At 46.8% G+C, this 20,900-nt stretch overlaps 1 protein-coding gene across 2 annotated transcripts in view; it reads left to right on the top strand.

Annotated features, from left to right (window-relative positions):
* Window positions 1-20,900, top strand: part of PAPSS2 (3'-phosphoadenosine 5'-phosphosulfate synthase 2) — a 73,813-nt gene that overhangs the window by 22,889 nt on the left and 30,024 nt on the right. Inside the window, exons 1-2 of one of the 2 annotated variants that reach the window (XM_078434129.2) lie at window positions 647-778; window positions 18,588-18,705. In XM_078434129.2, the coding sequence (XP_078290255.1) occupies window positions 755-778; window positions 18,588-18,705 (142 nt within the window). In that variant the 5' untranslated portion in view covers window positions 647-754. Of the gene's footprint in view, window positions 1-646; window positions 779-18,587; window positions 18,706-20,900 lie in introns of those variants that run through there. The other variant, XM_078434128.2, reaches the window with a different exon arrangement.

Below are 20,900 nucleotides of genomic sequence, written 5' to 3'. Positions count from 1 at the left end.
TGCTAACTGACTGAGCCACCCAGGCGCCGCCGTGTCAGGCCATCTTATCAAGTGAGGCAGCGCTGACGGTGTTGATGGCAGAGGTCGTGCCGAGCTCAGAAGGTGGGGGTGGCCCTCGTGCCCCCTCTCACCTCCTCGGCGCCGGGAACAGGAGGGGGTGTGCCTGTCCTCACAAGGAGGAGGGACACGGAGGACAAGTGTGGGCAGATTGACGCTGTGCTGACAGAGAGGGGAGGCATCTAGAAGTCTCTCTTCTTCGCCCAGGGAGCGGGGAGGCTGCAAAGCCCAGAGATGCCGTTGGCCTTCCCCGTAATTCTGAGGCTACGGCCGAGTATCCCAAATCGTGTAGCTTCTCGCCTGACCAGAAGCACGACGGTGCGACAACGGGGGCCTTGTGTGTGTCTGAGGGGACGCGCCTCACACTCGCCGTGTTCCCATCGCAGAACACGAGACCGCGGAGTGGCTCCGCATTGATCCTGCAGGACTGTGGTGGCACCATTGTGTCCTCGCGTCCATCCATGAGGGTTTGAACACGTGGCTGGGGGGTCAGGCTCACTAGCAGCTCTTTTAGGCTTCTTCCGCGTATTCAGCTAAAGTATCTTCTTCGTGTAATCCATAGAAGCAGGAAAGGAGGGAAGGGATACGCAGCCTGCACAGCCATTTGATCCGTTGATAGTCAAGTCGTCCCACTCAATGCACGTTGTCCACAAACTGCAGCAAAATAGAAGTGCCCGGTGATTTGAATGCATGATCCATGGAGACGAAGCCAGCCCGTCAGGTTAATCCTGTTTTGTTTTGTTTTATTTTGTCTTCTTTTTTTAATTTTATTTTTTATTTTTTTAAAATTTACATCCAAATTAGTTAGCATCTAGTGCAACAATAATTTCAGGAGATTCCTTAGTGCCCCTTCCCCATTTAGCCCATCCCCCCCCCCCACACCCCCTCCAGTAACCCTGTTCTCCATGTTTATGAGTCTCTTCTGTTTTGTCCCCCTCCCTGTTTTTATATTATTTTTGTTTCCCTTCCCTTATGTTCATTTGTTTTGTCTCTTAAAGTCCTCATAGGAGTGAAGTCATATGATTTTTGTCTTTCTCTGACTAATTTCACTTTGCATAATACCCCCTAGTTCCATCCACGTAGTTGCAAATGGCAAGATTTCATTCTTTTTGATTGCCGAGTAATACTCCACTGTATATATATATACCACATCTTCTTTATCCATTCATCCATCAATGGACATTAGGGCTCTTTCCATACTTTGGCTATTGTTGATAGTGCTGCTTTAAACATGGGGGTGCATGTGTCCCTTCAAAACAGCACACCTGTATCCCGTGGAGAAATGCCTAGTTGTGCAATTGCTGGGTCGTAGGGTAGTTCTATTTTTAGTTTTTTGAGGACCCTCCATACTATTTTCCAGAGTGGCTGCACCAGCTTGCATTCCCACCAACAATGCAAAAGAGATCCTCTTTCTCCGCATCCTCACCAACATCCGTTGTTGCCTGAGTTGTTAATGTGAGCCATTCTGACAGGAGTAAGGTGGTATCTCATTGTGGTTTTGATTTGTATTTCCCTGATGATGAGTGATGTGGAGCATTTTTCATGTGCCGGTTGGCCATCTGGATGTCTTCTTTGGAGAAGTGTCTATTTGTGTCTTTTGCCCATGTCTCCACTAGATTATTTGTTTTTTGGGTGTTGAGTTTGACACGTTCTTTATAGATTTTGGATACTAACCCTTTATCTGATCTGTCATTTGCAAATATCTTCTCCCATTCTGTCAGTTGCCTTTTAGTTTTGCTGATTGTGCCCTTCGCTGTGAAGAAGCTTTTATTTTGATGAGGTCCCCATAGTTCATTTTTGCTTTTGTTTCCCTTGCCTCTGGAGACGTGTTGGATAAGAAGTTGCTGCGGCCAAGATCAAGGAGGTTTTTGCCTGCTTTCTCCTCGAGGATGTTGATGGCTTCCTGTCTTACATTGAGGTCTTTCATCCATTTTGAGTTTATTTTTGTGTCTGGTGTAAGAAAGTGGTCCGGGTTCATTCTTCTGCATGTCGCTGTCCAGTTTTCCCAGCACCACTTGCTGAAGAGACTGTCTTTATTGCATTGGATATTCTTTCCCGCTTTGTCAAAGATTAGTTGGCCAAACGTTTGTGGGTCCATTTCTGGGTTCTCTATTCTATTCCATTGATCTGAGTGTCTGTTTTTGTGCCAGTACCATACTGTCTTGATGACCAGTATAGCTTGAAGTCTGGGATTGTGATGCCTCCTGCTTTGGTTTTCTTTTTCAAGATTGCTTTGGCTACTCCGGGTCTTTTCTGGTTCCATACAAATTTTAGGATTATTTGTTCTAGCTCTGTGAAGAATGCTGGTGTTATTTTGGTAGGGATTGCATTGAATATGTAGATTGCTTTGGGTAGTATCAACATTTTAACAATGTTTATTCTTCCTATCCAGGAGCATGGAATCTTTTTCCATTTTTTGTGTGTCTTCTTCAGTTTCTTTCCTAAGCCTTCTCTAGTTTTTGGTGTATAGATTTTTCACCTCTATGGTTAGATTTATTCCTAGGTATTTTATGGTTTTTTGTGCAACTGTAAATGGGATTGATTCCTCGATTTCTCTTTCTGTCACCTCATTGTTGGTGTATAGGATTGTAACCGATTTCTGTGCGTTGATTTTATATCCTGCCACTTTGCTGAATTCATGGATCAATTCTAGCAGTTTTTGGGTGGAATCTTTTGGGTTTTCCATATAGAGTATCATGTCATCTGTGAAGAGGGAAAGTTTGACCTCCTCCTGGCTGATTTGGATGCCTTTTGTTTCTTTTTGTTGTCTGATTGCAGAGGTTAACCCTGTTTTAAAGAAACAAACAAACGAACCAACAAAAATCCTGGAACGCCTGGGTGGCTCCGTGATTAAGTGTCTGCCTCTTGATTTTGGCTCAGGTCGTGATCTTCCGGTTTATGGGTTCAAGACTGTAGTTGGGCTCTGTGCTGACGGCGTGGAGCTTCCTGGGGATTCTCTCTCACCCTCTTTCTCTCTCTGCCTCTCCCCTGCTCGCTCCCTATCTCTCTCTCAAAATACATAAATAAACGTTAAAAAAAAAACCTAGTGTACCCCCCCACCCCCACCGGACCTCAGGTTTTAACATGCCTAAGCTAGGTGATTGCTGCTGGAGGCTCCTTCCACCTGCTGTGTGGACGCGGCCACGGGGTGTGTGCTTCAGTGTGGATCCTCCACGGATGGAGTCGCAGTGCCAGAAGCAGGGCCACGTCTCTCGGGCTCCCTGCCTGCCGCTCCCTGTAGGCGTCCTTGGGGAGCGGCCCACCTGTGCCAGTGACTGATCCGGCCCGCCTGGGGCCTGGCAGATGCGTGGTCAGCCAGCTCAGGGTGGCCGCCCTGTGTTTGAACACTACCGATCCTGTTGCTTTGCCTGTGTTTGAGCTTTGGGTAAATGCCATCATACAGCATGCGCACTCCTTTCGTGTCTGGCCTCTCTCGGCGTTGCGTTTGCCAGACCCACCCTATCGCGTGTCGTCGCGAGTGTGTCCGTCCTCCTTGCTGTTGGGTGTTCGTCCAAGTGTGAAGACATTGGCTTACTCGCCAGATGACTGCTGAGTGGCAGCTGGGTGTCTTTGAATATTGATAACAGTCTTGGGAGGTAGGTGCCGTTGTTGGGTCCATTTGGCAGCTGCCGGGAAACTGAGGCTTGGAGAGGCTTTCATATTTGTTATTATGATGATGATGTTATTATTATATTTATCATCATTATTATTAAAACAAGTTGTGCAGGTCACTTGAGCCCAAGAGCCTGTGCTGTTCACCGTCCCGGTCACTTTTCTGCCTCAGTGCCCGACTGAGCCCTGTGGGGAAGCAGTTCCTGGGTCTGATCGTCTCCTGTCCCCTTGAAAGGGTTCAGCTGTGACTCTGTGGCAGCCGGCCCGGAGATAAAATCTCTGTCACCGGGCCATGTGGACCCGTCTCTGCCTCCGGGACCAAGCTTTGTTCCGAGGAGAAGTTTGCTGCACTTAGATGAAAAGCCCTCCCGCTGGTTCACCTGACATTTCTGAGTCCCTGGGAGATCCCGTGTAGGCTGGTTCTGGGCTCCTCTTTGCAAAGACCTATTGAAAAGCAGGATTGACTCTTCCGAGGAGGGGGGAGCAGGTCTGTTTTGTTAGCACACCTTTGGCTTTATAACTGTTAAGGCTCCACTTTTCACAGGTGGAATGTGAAGAGACCTGTTTGGATTGGGTTTTTTGGGTTTTTTTTTTCCCCCTCTCGTTTTTCCTGTATTGAGGAATTCTTTTTCCTGTATGGAGCCTCCTCTGGCTCTTTGTAGGAAAAGAAATACCAAGTCACATTTATGTTTTTTAGAGAATTTCCACGGATGTATTTTCCTTCCTCCTGCCTCTCAAGTGACAGGACGTTCAGGTAGAGGTGGTTTAACATTGAAAAGAAAGATCAATTTCCCAGCCTTGGGTCCAGAACCAGGAAGCTGATGGGAAGTCAGTTCTTGGCATCTCCCTGGGGCGAAATGGCGGAGCACACACAGGGCCACCCGTTGCCAAGTTCCCTCATCAGTAGGACATGACATAATCCACTCCTTCATCCCTGACCGTTTTAGAACAGGGAAGGAGGTTGCTGGATCTTTGGTGAGATGATGGCCAGAGATTCCGCACCCAGGAAGGCTCATCACTCACTTTGTTTCCTGCTCTGGAGAATAAGAAGGAACATTGGCCACCTTCAAGTCTGGATGGAAGTTTCTGTTTGTTGGTTGGTTGTGTATGTGTATAGGGATAGGTTAAAACCAAGTTTGTTCTAAAGGCCTTTTTATTCAAGTGAAATGTGCAGGCTGTCTTCCGTAGAACTTCATCCTTTTCTTCCAGACACTTCTTTCCGCTGTGGAAATCTGTGAGCCTTGTCAGCCAGGAGAGTGGCAGTTCTCCAAAAAAAAAAAAAAAAAAAAAAAAAAGGAAAGAAAGAGAAGAAAAAAGGCCATTTTACTCACTGGTTGACAGAGGGGGAGAGTGTGGCCACCTAGGAATGTCTGAGTTGCTCAGTCGTGGATCCTGAGGTTGAATTCTCTTCCCCACAATGTCTCCGTATAGTCTCCCCATGCCCTGCTACACAGCCTCCCCCCTCCGCGTCCCGTTCCATCCCTCTCCCCAGCCCACGACTCTGCTCTCCACCAGTTTCCAGGTAATGTGTGAAAGCTGCACGTTCTTAATATAGGCTATCAGTCTTGCTGGAAAAAATGATCTAGACTTTGAAAAACAGTGATGTCTGAAATTTCAGAACCGGTAAAACTTTAGTCTCTTGCGATGACACATACTGTGTTCCTGCAACCCAGTTGTTTCTAGCAGCTAACAGTTTGGAAGCAGGACTTTTTTTTTTTTTTTTTAATTTTTGAGAGAGCGTGTGAGCAGGGGAGGGGCAGAGAGAGAGAGGGAGAGAGAATCCCAAGCAGGCTCCATACCGTCAGTGCAGAGCCTGATTCAGGGCTCAATCCCACGAACTGTGAGATCATGACCTGAACTGAGATCAGGAGTCAGACACTTAACCTACTGAGCCACCCAGGTGCCCCTAAGACCGTCTTATTTTAGATTTTCGCTGGTTAATTTACTTACTAGACCAGCGCACTCAGGTAAAGGAACTAGAATGTAAATATGCGAAAGTTTATACCCACTTCAAAAGGAAGTGATGATTGAATAGGAAATTGCACATAGTCTTTTCTGAATTTGATGTAATCTTTTAAATGGCCGGATTTAAAACTGCCCTAGTAGGCATAATGTCACCTACTTTCCTTCATATACTGGTTTGTTCTAAAGTTCTAATCAAATGAATTGTGTATCCTTAAAGCCCTTATTTCTAGCAGGGTTGAATTTGATCAAGGGGAAAATGAATGTGTACTATGTAGTCAGGTATGACCTGGAGCCTTCGTATAAAGTACAAATTATTATGGTTCGATCTACATTGTTCTAAGGAATTTATAACTCATTATAAGCACTTTCATTTACAATGACACTAAATAAAAAGCTAATTCACATATATTTTTCCAGTACAAGAATTAGGCATGTGGGACTTCTCATAAATTCATCAAGCCTCAGGATTGCAAAGACTTTATACTATTTACCATTGAGGTTATATATTCTCTCTTCTTCAGAGGAAAATCCTTAAGAGTGATAGAAATTTCTAAGAAACAAAAGCCCAACCACTCTTTTTTATTCAGACTTTCATTTTTTTTTTAAAGACTGGCCAAAACAACTCTGTATTTACGTTCTTTTCTTACTTTTCTTTTCTTGCTTGACGTGGTACTCGCATTCCGTCACACCAGTTGTGTCCAAGCTGTAGTATAACCAGAAAAATTGGAGTCCCGACTGAAAGAAAAGATTGATCGATTCCACTACACTGAAAACACTAACTCTGTGGCGAGCAACATTGTAAGCAAGTCATAAGTCATACCGATCGCAAAGTCAGGGAGCAAAGAACCGACGGGAAGATTACTGCCAAAAGAAAGAGCTCCTATAAATCAACTAGCACAAGACCAAGAATGCAGTAAGAAGATGGGGGAGGGGTACGAAGGAAAGCTTAAAAAGTAAATGAGTAAAGGAAATACAAACAAGCCTAACGTAATACAAGGTGTGCAGCATCATTCTATTCTAAAATAGAAATTCAAAGTAAAATCAGATTGAAATACCATTTTTTACCCATTAGATTAGAAGAAATCCGAAAGTCTTGATAACATACCCTGGTGTCAGTGCTGTCGGGAAGCTGGAACTTGTGTATCGATGGTGAATGTGTAGCTTGGTATATTTTCCAGGAGTATAAATCTTCTCTGGAAGGCAACTTAGTTATATGTATCAATATGCCCATATTGATTGACCACCTAGTGATCCTACTTCTAAGAATTCATCCCATAGGCATAGTTTCACATGGGAGAAATTAAGCACATGGGAATTCATTGCTGCATTGTTTACAGCAGTAAAACATTGGAAATGTCTATCAAAAGTTAGCCACATTATGGTATATCCATACAGTGGAACACTATGTGGGTAAAACGAATAAGAAATCTCTCTGGATGGAGGTGGAAAGATTCACCAAGATAGAGCTGATAAAGATGTGCAATAGTGTGGAAAGGAGGATGAAGCAATTAAACATTAAACACAGATTTTAAGTTTTATTTCTGTTCGCATCAAGAAACTGACAGGATGTGGGGCACCTGGATGGCTCCGTTGGTGAAGCATCCGACTTCGGCTCAGGTCATGATCTCACGGTCTGTGAGTTCCAGCCCCGCGTCGGGCTCTGTGCTGACGGCTCGGAGCCTGGAGCCTGCTTCCGATTCTGTGTCTCCCTCTCTCTCTGCCCCTCCCCCGTTCATGCTGTGTCTCTCTCTGTCTCAAAAATAAATAAACGTTAAAAAAGAAAATTAAAAAAAAAAAAAAAGTCAACCCAGGTGAGCAAAGGTGGTTTCTAAGAAGTCTTAGAATCAACAGCTGGGGCCAGAGGCTCCAGGAGAATGGGCCATGTGCCCAGGAGTGGATCTGGGGTAGAAATGCCCCAGTCATTTCTAGGAACCAGATCTAAGTCAATAGGAGTAGAGGTCAGGAATAAAGATTATGAAATACGCAAAACATGTGTTTTCTAGATCCTGGACTTCTCCTCTGGAGGGGAAAAAATGGCTTCTTATAGGCAGCCTGTTTCCACTCTTGGGTTTTGTCAACCAGCCCCAGGCACGTCTTTGTAAGGAAGCCGTGGTAACGACTCGTTTGCACCCTGTGTCTAATGACTAAACTGAGTGTGTAAGATCCTCGAAGATTGTTCAGTTTGGAATAAGAAGACTTGGACTTGAGATTCTGTGTGACCGTGGGTCAAACGGTTGACCTCTTGGAACCTTAGCTTTGCTGTCTGTGAAATGGACATGATGGGGCATGCCCTACTCTGCTGTTTTGTGAGGCTTTAGAAACTCTAAGTTTCGCTAAGGGACTGACTACTGAGATATCTTTTTAATTTTTATTAAAAATTTTTTAAATGTTTATTTATATTTGAGAGAGAGACACACCTAGAATGCGAGTGGGGGAGGGGCAGAGAGAGAGAGAGGGAGACACAGAATCCGAAGCGGGCTCCAGGCTCTGAGCCGTCAGCACAGAGCCCCATGTGAGGCTCGAACTCCCAAGCGGTTGAGATCATGACCTGCGCGGAAGTCGGACGCTTACCCGACTGAGCCACCCAGGCGCCCCCTGAGATATTTTTGTATACGCTTGAGTCAGGGGGGCCCCGTGCCGTGTGCTCTGCGCGGAGTTAGAAATGCAGGGCACGAAGAGCTTTTACAGCTGGAGAATAAGGGAGAACGCCCCTGAATTTTGAGGGAGATGGTTACGTTTCTTTCTGCACTACATGTTCCATGGCAGGGGAGGACTGAGCAGAGAGAATCCCTTGGGCTGTCTGGATAATTTTAGCTATGATCGGTCACTTAATTATTGTTGTATTATAATTATTAGTAATAATAACTATTTTAATTATCATTAACAACAAGCGTAGCTGACATTCAGGGAGGGCTTAGCTATTGGTCAGGCCCTACTGTTTTATGTCCATTTTCTCATCTAATCCTTGTGACAGCTCAGTTAGGCAGAGACTGTTACGCAGGCGATTTTCCAGGGATAGGAATGAAGAGGTTAAGGAATTTGCAAGAGGCGTGCGGCTGGCAGGTCGGAGAGCCGGGGGGGACCCCAGTCGCTGCCCGTGCCACCCATGTTTTCAGCTTTAGACCATGCTGCTGTTTGAAGGGAACATGCGTCCAGTCTGGGGAGGAGAGGTGGGGGCGGGCGCTTCTGTTCATATGTATGTCGGTTTTTAATTGATATTGTTGAGTTCATCTGCCAGGGCTGATAAGTATGGCTTAGCCCCGGATCTGTAACTCTGCCAAGATTTTGAAAAGATTTTTACCCCTCCTGTCACCAGTGCCCCTGCATTGGCTGCCATATTCTTCCAAGAGTAGTTCAGCATCAGGCCCTCTACCTGTGCCCATAATACGCATTAGAATTAAGGGCGCCTGGGCGGCTCAGTCGGTTATGCGTCCGACTTCGGCTCAGGTCATGATCTCGAGGTTTGGGAGTTCGAGCCCCACATCGGGCTCTGTGCTGACAGCTCGGAGCCTGGAGCCTGCTTTGAATTCTGTGTCTTCCTCTACCCCTCCCCCACTCACACTCTGTCTCTCTCAAAAATAAAAATAATAAAAACAGTTAAAAAAAATGGATCACCTTTAAAAAAAAATTGAATAACAAACCTTATCTTATGGACTGTCACGGGCATGACAAATTAGTTTCACTGAAAATACTTAATATTCATTTCAGTAAATTTTAATTTCTTTTAATGTTTATTTATTTTTGAAAGACATAGAGACAGAGCACGTGCGGGGGGAGGGGCAGAGAGTGAGGGAGACACAGAATCCAAAGCAGGTCCGGGCTCCGAGCTGTCAGCACAGAGCCCGACGCGGGACTAGAACCAGGAGATCATGACCTGAGTCGGACGTTTAACCGACTCAGCCACCCAGGCGCCCCTCACTCAGTAAATCTTAAACTCCTTCAATAGGCCAGACACATGGATTCCAGGACAAATGTGGGTGCAGACTGGACCGAACTCCTAATCTGGGGAAGCAGACAGAGCTGTCGGTTAATAACCATAATTAACATCAATTCTCTTACATCAGCTAGCGTTCTGACATTTGCCTGTACTTCCCAAACAAACAAACAAACAAGCCAGTTTCTCGGGCCTTACCCCACAGCGGCCGAATCGCAGTCTCTTGGGGTTGGTCTCGGGAATCTGTATTTTTAACATACACCCCTCAGAGTTCTGCAGTTAAGTTTGGGAAGCGAGATATGGGTAGAAGCAGGATACTGTGGGATCCGAGGGAGAAGCTAAACCCGTCTCTGGGTGGGAAGACGAGCCAGAGGCTCATAGCAACGTTGAACCCATACCTGCAGGAGTGAGGGAGCGTCGGGAATGTAGAGAACAGGACGTTACAAGGAGGGAGAATGTGGGTGAAAGCACAAAGCAAAAAAAAAAGGATGGTTTGTTTTGGATGGGTGCCTTGGTGTAAAGGCCAAGAAAGGCGGCAGGTAATGCTGAAAAAGGTGGTCCTGACCCCCGTGTGAGGTCTGTGGACTTCAAAGAAGCCAAGAGACTTTATTTTAATGTTTATTTCTGAGAGAGAGAGAGAAAGTGTGAGCAGGGGAGGGGCGGAGAGAGAGGGAGAGAGAACATCCCGAGCAGGCTCCACACTGTCAGCACACAGCCTGATGAGGGGCTTGAACTCTCCAAGCGCGGGAGCATGACCCGAGCCGAAATCAAGATCAGACGCTTAACTAACAGAGCCACCTGGACACCCCAAAGCCAAACGATTTTAAGCGAGAGAATTTTACTCTTGGTAAAGGAGGGGACTGACCCGATGTGGGGGGAGAGGCAGGGAGTTGCGTCTGAAGGCCGTCCGGGACGTTCTCATGAGCAGTTAGCTAACTGACAACAGCGGGGTGGCTTGGAGGGTATTTCTTCGCTAAGATGGACAGCACTTACGGATAAATTGTGGTTTTTTTGTTCTAAGAGGGAAGGGACAGTAGGGTGGCCGAGCTTAGCTAACGGGGAGAAGTAAGGTCATTGCATGTGGCAAAGGAGCGGGGTGGCGGGGGGGGGGGGGGGGGTTGATGACAGGAGATGGATCCTGCCTTGATCCTGCTGCGTTTCAGAGGCCCTGGGGGACTGCATGTCCTGGGCATTTGGGCGTCTGAAGATGGAGATTTGGAGCCCACAGCGGAACGACAGTAGACAATGCCCTACCTTGCAGAGAGCCACTCAGGGTGCACGGGGGAAGGCAGAAGGCTGGCTAGGGGGGATGAGGACAGTTTTGGCACTGGAAGCCGCTGTTACAAACACTTTACGTGCAGCTGTTTGTTTATTTATTTATTTATTTAAAAAATGTTTGATGTTTATTTCTGAAAGAGAGAGAGAGAGCACAAGTGGGGGCGGGACAGAGAGAGAGGGAGCCACAGAATCCGAAGCAGTCTCCAGGCTCCGAGCTGTCAGCACAGAGCCCCATGCGGGGCTCGAACTTACGGACCGTGAGATCATGAGCTGAGCCAAAGTCGGACGCTCGACCGACTGAGCCACCCAGGCGCCCCCATGCAGCAGTTTCTTGAATCTGTCTGAATCTCCCGGTGGGCATCAAAGTCCTATGGCAATGGGTTAGAGTCCTAGAATCCTAATAATAATAATAATAATAATAATAATAATAATAATGCCAGTGAGCTACAAGAAAGGAGTTCATCTGGCTCTTTCACAACCGCTCTTGGCTTTGCTCCTCCTCACTGAAGTAGGTGCCTCGCTGGGTGCACTCGTGATGGTTGATGGAGACACTGTGCCTTCCGATCTCAGTTTCGGTCCCCGAGTTCTCGTCATCGAATCATCAAAAAATTACCACAGTACTATACATTTCAAAGAAAGACTTGAGCTGGGCAGGATGATTGTGTTTATCTCAGAGCATGATGAGTTTAGTGACCTTTCTTATCCTTAGGTATCGGCCTCACCCTGCACATAGGACAGTCAGTGTGGCAGGGGAAGTTTTAATTTACCTGTGTTTGAGCACAGAGTGAGCGAGGTTCGCACGTGCGGGCATCTTGATACGAACTCTTCAGAATGGTGATTTCAGGCTATTTCAGGCTGAGGAACTCTTTTAGTTGACGATGATACACATTTTAGTTTGGCAATCTTTGCGTTATTTGTTTTGCAGTTGTGGTGGAAAAACAGTGGCAGAATCCGTGAGAGGTAGTGCTTAGGAAGTATGTGGCCCGTTTAACTTATTCAAGAAATGCCTTCAATAGATGTCCAGTTTAATATTTTACCGGATTCAGGCGATGGTGTGGATTTCAGCACTAACTGGAATGCATTGGGTCCCATCAGCTGCAATGAGTCTCCGGAGATATGGGAGACTCACTAGAAACCCCAAGTGCAAACTGTTTCACACTTGGGGCAGATTTGATGCAGATTTCAAAGAATGGACGAGAGATTGCTTAAGGATATCCGCTTCAGTCCATCAGCCAATGGAATATTTGTCAAACTTCTATTATTCATCCAACAAATATTTACTGAGCACTTAGTGAAGCCTAGGTACTGCACATTTGCTACCTCCTTTTCATCCTTGCAGCAGTTAGCAAGAATTGTAACCCCACAATTTTGCAAGAGTTAGAGAAGTCAGGCTTAGCTTGTTCAAGGTGCGAGGGGAGCCAGAATTTGACCCGAGTCTGAACTGGCCAGCCTTAAAATCCGTATCATTTCCTCCTAGCTGGTCCTTGTCAGGAATATAAGATACATAAGCCATAGCTTCCCACACTTAGGGTTGACAGTGAAGTCTAAAACAGAAGACTTAAGTCTCTAAGCGTGTAAAGCATTAGGTCTGCGTGCAGAACATCCAAGGGCGCCTGGGTGGCTCAGTCAGTTAAGTGTCCGACTTCGGCTCAGGTCATGATCTTGCAGTTCGTGAGTTCGAGCCCCGTGTCGGGATCTGTGCTGACAACTCAGAACCTGGAGCCTGAGTCATCAGATTCTGTGTCTCCCTCTTTCTCTGCCCCTCCCTCCCCTGCTCATGCTCTGTTTCTCCCTGTCTCTCAAAAATAAATAAATGTAAAAAAAAAAAACATTTTAAAAGACTTTACTCTACAAAGTACAGAAAAAAGAACAAGATACGTATTTTAACAGTGAGTCAGGTCATTGTCCAGAGTATAGTAAATTACGAGGGAGAGAGATGACTATGCAAATGTCATTTGTAACTTACGTAGAAATGCATATTCTTACTAGTAACTAATCTAGGAGGAAAAAAATAAAATTGCAAACACAGCACATGAGTTGGGTTATGTAGAAACAAGTATATGGCAGTCTGGTGGTTTTGTCTTTCTGGAATGAATTGGCAGTCCATAGTGAGACCTAGGAAATAGTTCATGGCCTTTAATACTCAACCATTTCATTCTGAGTTAGACGTCCCAAGGAAATAACCTGAAAGGGAAGAAATATAAATACACATTGATAATTATAAAACATTTGAAGGTCTTCATATTGAGAATGCCCACAAAGCGAGATGTTTATTTATTTATTTTGTTACTTATTTTATTTTGAGAGAGAGAGAGAGAGAGCGAGAGCGAGCAGGGGAGGGGCAGAGGAAGAGGGAGAGAATCCTAAGCAGCCTCCGTGCTGACCAGCTGAGTCCCACGACCCTGGGATCATGACCTGAGCTGAAATCAAGAGTCGGATGCTCAACCGGCCGAGCCACGCAGGCGCCCAGGGAAAGAGTTTTCGATTATTTACACTTTTGTGTGCTGTCAAAAGCCCGAATGTGCGTTATCTTGTGTAGTCTCCAGTGATGAAGCTGTGACACAGAAGTCACCCGGCAGGAACAGGGAACGTGGGGTTCTGTGTAGGCAGAAGGGGGACCTGGCCTTGGTGGGGAAGGGCAGGCGCGCCTGAAACACTTTCCACCACAGGGATGCCCAGCGGCAGGCAGGACCGGCGCAGAGTTGTCCTTAGGACGGGAGGTGGCTGTGTTCGCGCCATGTGGGAGGCGGGAGGGTGCAGGAGAAATTCAAATCCACTTGACCATCTTCTAGTGAAGACGTTTCGCAAAAGTCCAAACGGCCTGGGAGCGCGGGGAAACCCCTGTCTGACCCACCGGCTCCTGCGTCCTGGTTCCTCTGGCTCTGAACCTTTCACGACACCCGGCTTGGATTCGGATGCCCTGCCCGGCCCTTTCCCCTTTCTCCTAGTCACGCAAAGTCAAGGCTGAGGCTGGGTCCTCCCCTCTCTGCACCACCCGGCGCCAGAGTCAGAGCGACTGACCTGGGGCTGCGACCCTGGGCTGTGGGACAAGGTCCTTGCACTAGCAGGGGTGAGGCTGCCCTGGGGCAAAGGCCATCCTGTGCGGGTAACTGAGGACTGAGTGGGGAGCCAACACCCTGGTCACTGATGAGTGGACTGAGGTGTGTGTTTACTGGCTGGACCTTGGGTCAAAGATAATAACAATCACAACAGCAACAACAACAACATAGGGTCACGCACCGAGGTGTGGAGTGTTTACTGGCTGGACCTTGGGTCAAAGGTAATAATAATCACAACAGCAACAACAACAACATAGGGTCACGCACCGAGGTGTGGAGTGTTTACTGGCTGGACCTTGGGTCAAAGGTAATAATAATCACAACAGCAACAACAACAACAACATAGTGTCGTGCACCGAGGTGTGGAGTGTTTACTGGCTGGACCTTGGGTCAAAGATAATAATAATCACAACAGCAACAACAACAACATAGGGTGTATGTGTTTAACTCTTTGCCCCATTCGAAGTCCTGTCCTGCCTCACCTCCCCAGACCAGCCTTAGCGTGGACCCCAGTCCCTAGGTCGCTTCTGAGTCTGGCTGATTTAGACAAACAACCATGATTTCTCCAGACTAGATTAAATGCCCCCCGGGCCACGTAAGATTCACTGTCTTCCTGTGTGTCCTGTATTTTCTTTGATACTTTATATAGAGAATCATTTTATGTAATCCTTTCAGCAACCCTGTGAGGAAACTTCTCGGCCCCATTTTACAGAGCAGCCGGTGGAGGTTCCGTGATGTTATTAACATACCCAGAGTCCCAGAGCAAGGAAGGCTACGAAGCAGGTTTCAAACCCAGGTTTGCTGGACTCCAAACCCCATACTCACCCTACCCCTGTTAATGCTTCAGGGAGCCTTTCTGGGCCAGTGACTGGAAAAAGGGAGGGCTTTTTGCCACATTTTTCTTAGGGACCCAGAACAGAAATATGCCACCGACGTTATGGTTTCTGCTAAGAAGCAGTGCTCAATGAGGTGCTGAGGCTCTCTGTTGATACACGCAGGGAAGCAAACATTTTTTTTTTTTCTTTACCGTGTGTTTTGTCTTCCATAGAGAGCATTCTTTTTCTGACAGCCCCTTTCTTTCCAAAGTTTAGAACAGCAGCATATGCTCGCTAGAAGAGAGTAAAGGTTTCAGCAAAGCAAAGTTTTTGGCTGCCCCGCCCCTTTGCAGTTCAAATATCATTCGAAACATCTGTTTCTATTCTGTTTGCCTTTTGGAGAAAATCAAGGGAAGATATAAATAAGAAGCAAAAATGCTTTCCTGAAGCAAAAAGCCCAGTACCTGGCCATCTGAAAAGATTTTGTTTGTTGAGACATTGCTGGAATGATAGAACACTTGTACAAACATCAATGATTAAGATTCAGCTAATAAAAAACCCCGAAAAGTCAGAGGTGAACTATTAAACACTACAGTGGGAGCTTTTGTCCCCCAGTGGATTCTGAACTGTTTTTGAAAACCAAGCACTTGGTGGGAACACAATTTACAAGATGGTAACAAAGTTTCCACAGATGAAGAAAGTGTAGAGTTTATTCTGGATCTCCACCTGTGGCGAGAAAAAAAAAAAAAAAACAACAAAACAGCCCAAAGAGAGCAAAAGAACATCTTTGTGGACAAATTCAGCTCTGGTGGGTGTTCGTGCGTACAGGTGGGTGGCCATCCCTTAAGTCAAGGGTGTTGTGATTAGGATCAGAGCCCTTTTTTAATAAAGGCAACAGTGTGGAACAATAGAATTCCGTCATCTGAGTCTTGACATCTGAGTCTTGTTACATATTTTCTTCTTTGCTTCCTTTTTTTTTTTTTTTATGGCTCTTTGTGTGTGTGTGGTAAAATTTACACGTAATGAAATGTCCATCTTAAGTAAATATTCCGGGAGGGCCAGCCGATGCACCTGTGTACTTCAAACCCTTGCCAAGACTTCCGACACTGCTCTCCCCTGGGGAAAGCTGCCGTTCTGACTTGGGGTGTGTGTGTGTGTGTGTGTGTGTGTGTGTGTGTGTGTGTGTGTCCTGTTTTCCCGTTGATGGATACTCGGCTCTTTGCGGTTTTTGTCCAAATGAAGTTGTACGTGTCTTTTTGTGGATACGTTTTCTCTCGAGTCCGTGCCTGTGAAACGTTTTCTCTGGAGTCATTGCGTACGAACGCAATTGCTGAGTGGTACTGGAGGTTAATGTTTAGTTTTACAAGGCACCTGCCAGACGTGTTTCCGGGATGGCCGTCCCACCTGACACCCTCCACTATTAACATGAGAGCGATGTCCTTGGTGCCATTCGATGTTAGCAATGGCGTCTCATTTGGGTCTCAGTTGGGATTCTCTCGTGACCCGTGACATCGAGCACTTCAGTACTCTCTGGCCGTTTGTGTGTCTTTGTGAACTGAGTGTTCAGATCTTCAAAGAGGATACCCATGTATGTATGAGACCCTCCATCCAGCTCTCTGGGGTGTGGGGCCCCACTTCATCTCTTCCGTCTATATTTCTCCCCAAAATGATGCCATCCTGCTTTGTTTAGTATCCTATTCCCGGTGCCTAGGATGGCCCCTGGCACAGAATAGGAGCTCATTTAAATAAATATTTGCTGAAAGAATCAATGAATGAACAGATGAACTGACTTTTGGATCTGATATCCAGACACGGTTTCCTTGACTGAATGGCAGTGATTAACCAGGAAACAGAGAGAAAAGGAAATTTTAATGTTCTCCTTGAGCTATAAAGTACTCTTGGCACGAAGGTCTCAGGATACCTTCAGGGGATTCGCTCGCCCGAGGGGAACAGATGCTAGAATATCTCACGAATGAATCTCATTTGACCTCATTTATGAACCGTCTCGTGCTTCTTGGGTTCTGACTGGGTTTGCTTGAAAGATGATCAGAGCCTCTAGCCCCACAGGGTTTATGTGACTTAAACCAGATTCCACTGTGCCTTCGGGACCTAGCTGTTGGTTCCCTCTGACACTGAAAATGCCTGTCTCCTACCGGACTGCCCCTTTGCTGGGTTCCATGCCTCCCTGGCGGGGCCCCGCCCACTGATGTATGCTGCGTTTCTGAGCCCCCAAGGGCCAGCAGGGGGCTGGCTCTTTCCCCTTGGTCTCCAAGCCATTTCCCTGGTCCTAACCCAGCTGGCTCCAGCCTCTCCTGATGGGGGTAGACCCCGGTAATCATCAGCAGTGTCCATTGTCGCGGAGAACTTGACCATGTATAGAGTATGTTCACACCCATGATCTCATACAAGGTCCCAAACAGTCCTAGCTGTATTCCTCTTTGTTTTTTTTTTTTTTTTTTTTCCCAAATGAGGTGCCATAAAGAAGTAATTTAATTTGCTCCAGAGTATAAAATTGCCCACATGTGGCCCCGAGTTTTCTCTGGGACTTGCTCGAAGAATATCAGTAACCACCATATGGGTTCCCCCCTACCCACTGCCCTAGGATCACTTGTTGTTTAGGAAATGCCCACCCCAGACTATACTTACTGGCTCATGTTACCATTTTTATTCATCAGAGTGTAGGATCAGGATCAGATAATCCGTGCCCGTACTGGCTGATTTTATTACGGCCCAAATAAAGACACTCGAGATTTGAATTTGCCTCCAAGACTCATAACTGGCACATTTCTGCTTCTGCGGGGCTTTTTGAAAGATTAGAAAGTTCACACGCTGACCCTTGGGAAAGTAGAAGCAGAGGGTAGTGCTTGTGAAAAGCAGCCTCGGGCGCTGGGACTATAGTCTGAGTCTGCAGGGAGCTAGCTGGGTGTTGCTGTCTCAGCGCTTTACTCTGTGATCGTGATCGGGCTTCTTCCTGGCTCCGTAGAGAGAGGGGCTCAGTGAGCCCCTTCCTAGCACTTCCCCGGGGGCTGGGTTATCTGGGTTGTTTTCCACTGACATCCATAGCATTTGGTGAGAATAGGCACTTACAGAGACAAAGGCTTTCCCCTAACCATTATCTAAAGGTGCACGTGAAAAAAATTAGAGAGAGATAAAGAGAGCATTTGAGAGGGGGGAGGGGGCAGAGAGAGGGAAAGAGAGAGAGAGAGAGAGAGAGAGAGAGAGAGAGAGAGAATCCCAAGCAGGCTCCACCATGTCAGCACTGAGCCCAGTGAGGGGCTGGAACTCACGAACTGTGAGATCACGATCTGAGCCGAAATCAAAGTTGGGCGCTTAACTGACTGAGCCACCCAGGCTCCCCTAAAGGTGCACACTTTTATTTTTATTATTTATTTATTTAAAAAAATTTTTTTTAACGTTTATTTATTTTTGAGACAGAGAGAGACAGAGCATGAATGGGGGAGGGTCAGAGAGAGGGAGATACAGAATCTGAAATAGGCTCCAGGCTCCGAGCCGTCAGCACAGAGCCCGACGCGGGGCTCGAACTCACGGACCGCGAGATCATGACCTGAGCCGAAGGTGGACGCTTAACCGACCGAGCCACCCAGGCGCCCCAAGGTGCACACTTTTAAATGTCACGGAACCAGAACTTTTACAGTGTGTCAGTAATTGTTTTATTCAATGACGCTTTCAACGGGTCATGGGGTGTATTCTAAAGGCAGCATCTTTCTCTAAATTAGTAGAATTAATAAGTGTCTAAGTTTCGGTTAGGGATGACTGTTAACGTCATCGGTTATTTAATTTTTTAGTTTTTGTATACGTAGTGTATTATTTTACTCACACGCTACTGGGCTTGGTCTTACTTTGTAGGAGAGCCAGCAGAAGTCCACCAACGTCGTCTATCAGGCCCACCACGTGAGCCGGAACAAGAGAGGCCAGGTGGTTGGGACACGGGGCGGATTCCGAGGATGCACCGTGTGGCTGACGGGTATGTTGCGTTGATAGATACGTATGCATTTTGTTAATTGAACACTGGTGCGTGACACACAATTTTAAGGAACTTCGTGTGATATATTACACATATCACGTGTCTGTTGTAACACGGGAATGCGGCCGGCAACAGTGTGAAAAGCCTGGGCCTTAGCCCTCCCTCTGCCATCAGGGGGAAGAAGGCCTCCATTAAGGCACTGAGCTTCTTCTTGGTTCACGTCCTCTCTGGCAGGAAAGAAAGGGACAGGTTGATGATGATGGCATTGCTTTCAGCTAGCTCTAAAGCATCCTTGTGCCCAAACACATTTACTGGCAGATTCCTTATTTGACAACAAGCATTTGGCTGTCTATGAAGTTTTGGATGTTTAGAGATGTTCTTTATCGTTTTCTGATGTTTTAACATTGTGGGGAATGTTTCGCTTCAAAAAAAAAAGTAAGGTTCTGCATAAGAAGGAAAACCAGTGAACCTTCATTAGGCTGACGATTGCCCCTTGCAAATAGAAATAACTCAGTCCCGCGGAGGTGACCAAACGAATCTCCCTTTTCCTGTGTTTTTTGAAAAACATTTTTTTAACTTTTATTTATTATTGAGAGACAGAGAGACACAGAGCATGAATTGGGGAGAGGCAGAGACACAGAATCCGAAGCAGGCTCCAGGCTCTGAGCTGTCAGCCCAGAGCCCGACGCGGGGCTCGAACTCACGGACCGCGAGATCGTGACCTGAGCCGAAGTCGGCCGCTTAACCGACTGAGCCACCCAGGCAGCCCCCTTTTTCTGTGTTTTTATAGTCTCAGAATGTCAAAGCTGCGGGTTAGTGACAGAACAGGAATTAGTCCTGGGCTGTCACCTTATACTCTGAGTACAAGGCGCAGGATGTGGATCCCTGGGAGAAGGCCAGCGTAGCCCGGACTCAAAAGGAAGTACCACGCACCCGGTGTTTCAAATAGACGCAAAGATGTTTGCCCAGGTTCTGAGATCAACAAATGAGTTCCTCTCTGCTCACAGATGCGGATTCATTCCAACCCGAAGGGAACTCTCAAGAATATGGCGGGCAGGACCCGCCTTACCCCTTCCCTTGCCGTTGAGTCTTTCCTGTTCCTGTCTCTATCAGCCTCATTCTTTCCCAAGTTTTTTCCCTGGTGCCGGAGGCACTTGCCTTTGGCTTCCTGGTTTCATCCCTCCGTGGCACAGCACGTTTTGCCAGCTGGCAGGGTGGGGATAGACAGCGGAGCAGGAGCTCGCTATAATCCGAACGGCGCTGTTCACCTGTCACGATTCCTGGAATCGCCCCCCAACTGCATCTCAGGGACACGCTGGGCAGCAGTAGACAAAACACGGCTGTGTGTTCCAGACGCTTCCCTCTTCTTACGTGTTTGCCTTCACGTGTTCAGTTTTTGTCCCGGGACATACACGCAGGGTCCGCATTATCGAACGTGGAATGGCCTTAAAACCAAAAAGAGAACAGGTAGAAGAGGGAAGAAAAACCCAAAACCCTAAAGCATGCACTTCCCCTGTCTTTTTCTTACTCTTAAAAAAAGACATCTTTCCCCGATTTATTCCATGTTCTTAGGCTGCCAAGATAGGCTACTGACCGGGCAGACCAAGAGAAAGCAAGTATTTCGAATCCAGAGACTTGGTTTGGAGCCCCAGCTGCACTTACATTAACTGTGTGACTTGGGACAAGGCAGCCAACCCGGCCAAACCTTGGTTTCTTATTTGTGAAATGAGAATCAGCACAGGACCGGCCTCCCGGGGACGGGGGTAGGAATAAAAGAAATAAAGCACGTAGGCACTGGGCCCGGTGCCTGGCCTGTAGTAAAGCTCTTGGGAAGTGTGATTCACGTTACCTCAGTGCATTAAAATAAATACGCCAACAACCCGGTTTAATACAGTCACTGTGATTTAGCTCTTAGCTTTGAGACCTGAAGCAAAATCGAAGGGAATTTCTATTATTTCTCTCCTTTTCCGACGTGAGAGAACATGCCAGAGATTCGGGAGTCCTGCTTCTCCTACCCCACACCAGACACACTTCTAAGAGGAATTTATCACCTGTGTCCCTATTCGAATGAAACTGAGTCACACACTAATATAATAGTGCCTTCAACAGTGATTTACGAAGATGCTGGTGCCTTCCTCATGGAGCCATTTCTACTCCTGATTCTCCGTGAAGGCCAAGGGCCTGATTGGAAAACA

The sequence above is a fragment of the Panthera onca genome, chromosome D2, assembly GCF_046562875.1.
Source record: "Panthera onca isolate mPanOnc1 chromosome D2, mPanOnc1 haplotype 2, whole genome shotgun sequence".
Lineage (NCBI taxonomy): Eukaryota > Metazoa > Chordata > Mammalia > Carnivora > Felidae > Panthera > Panthera onca.
The sequence above is the reverse complement of the archived record's forward strand: the minus strand, read 5'-3'. Positions and strand labels throughout refer to the sequence as shown.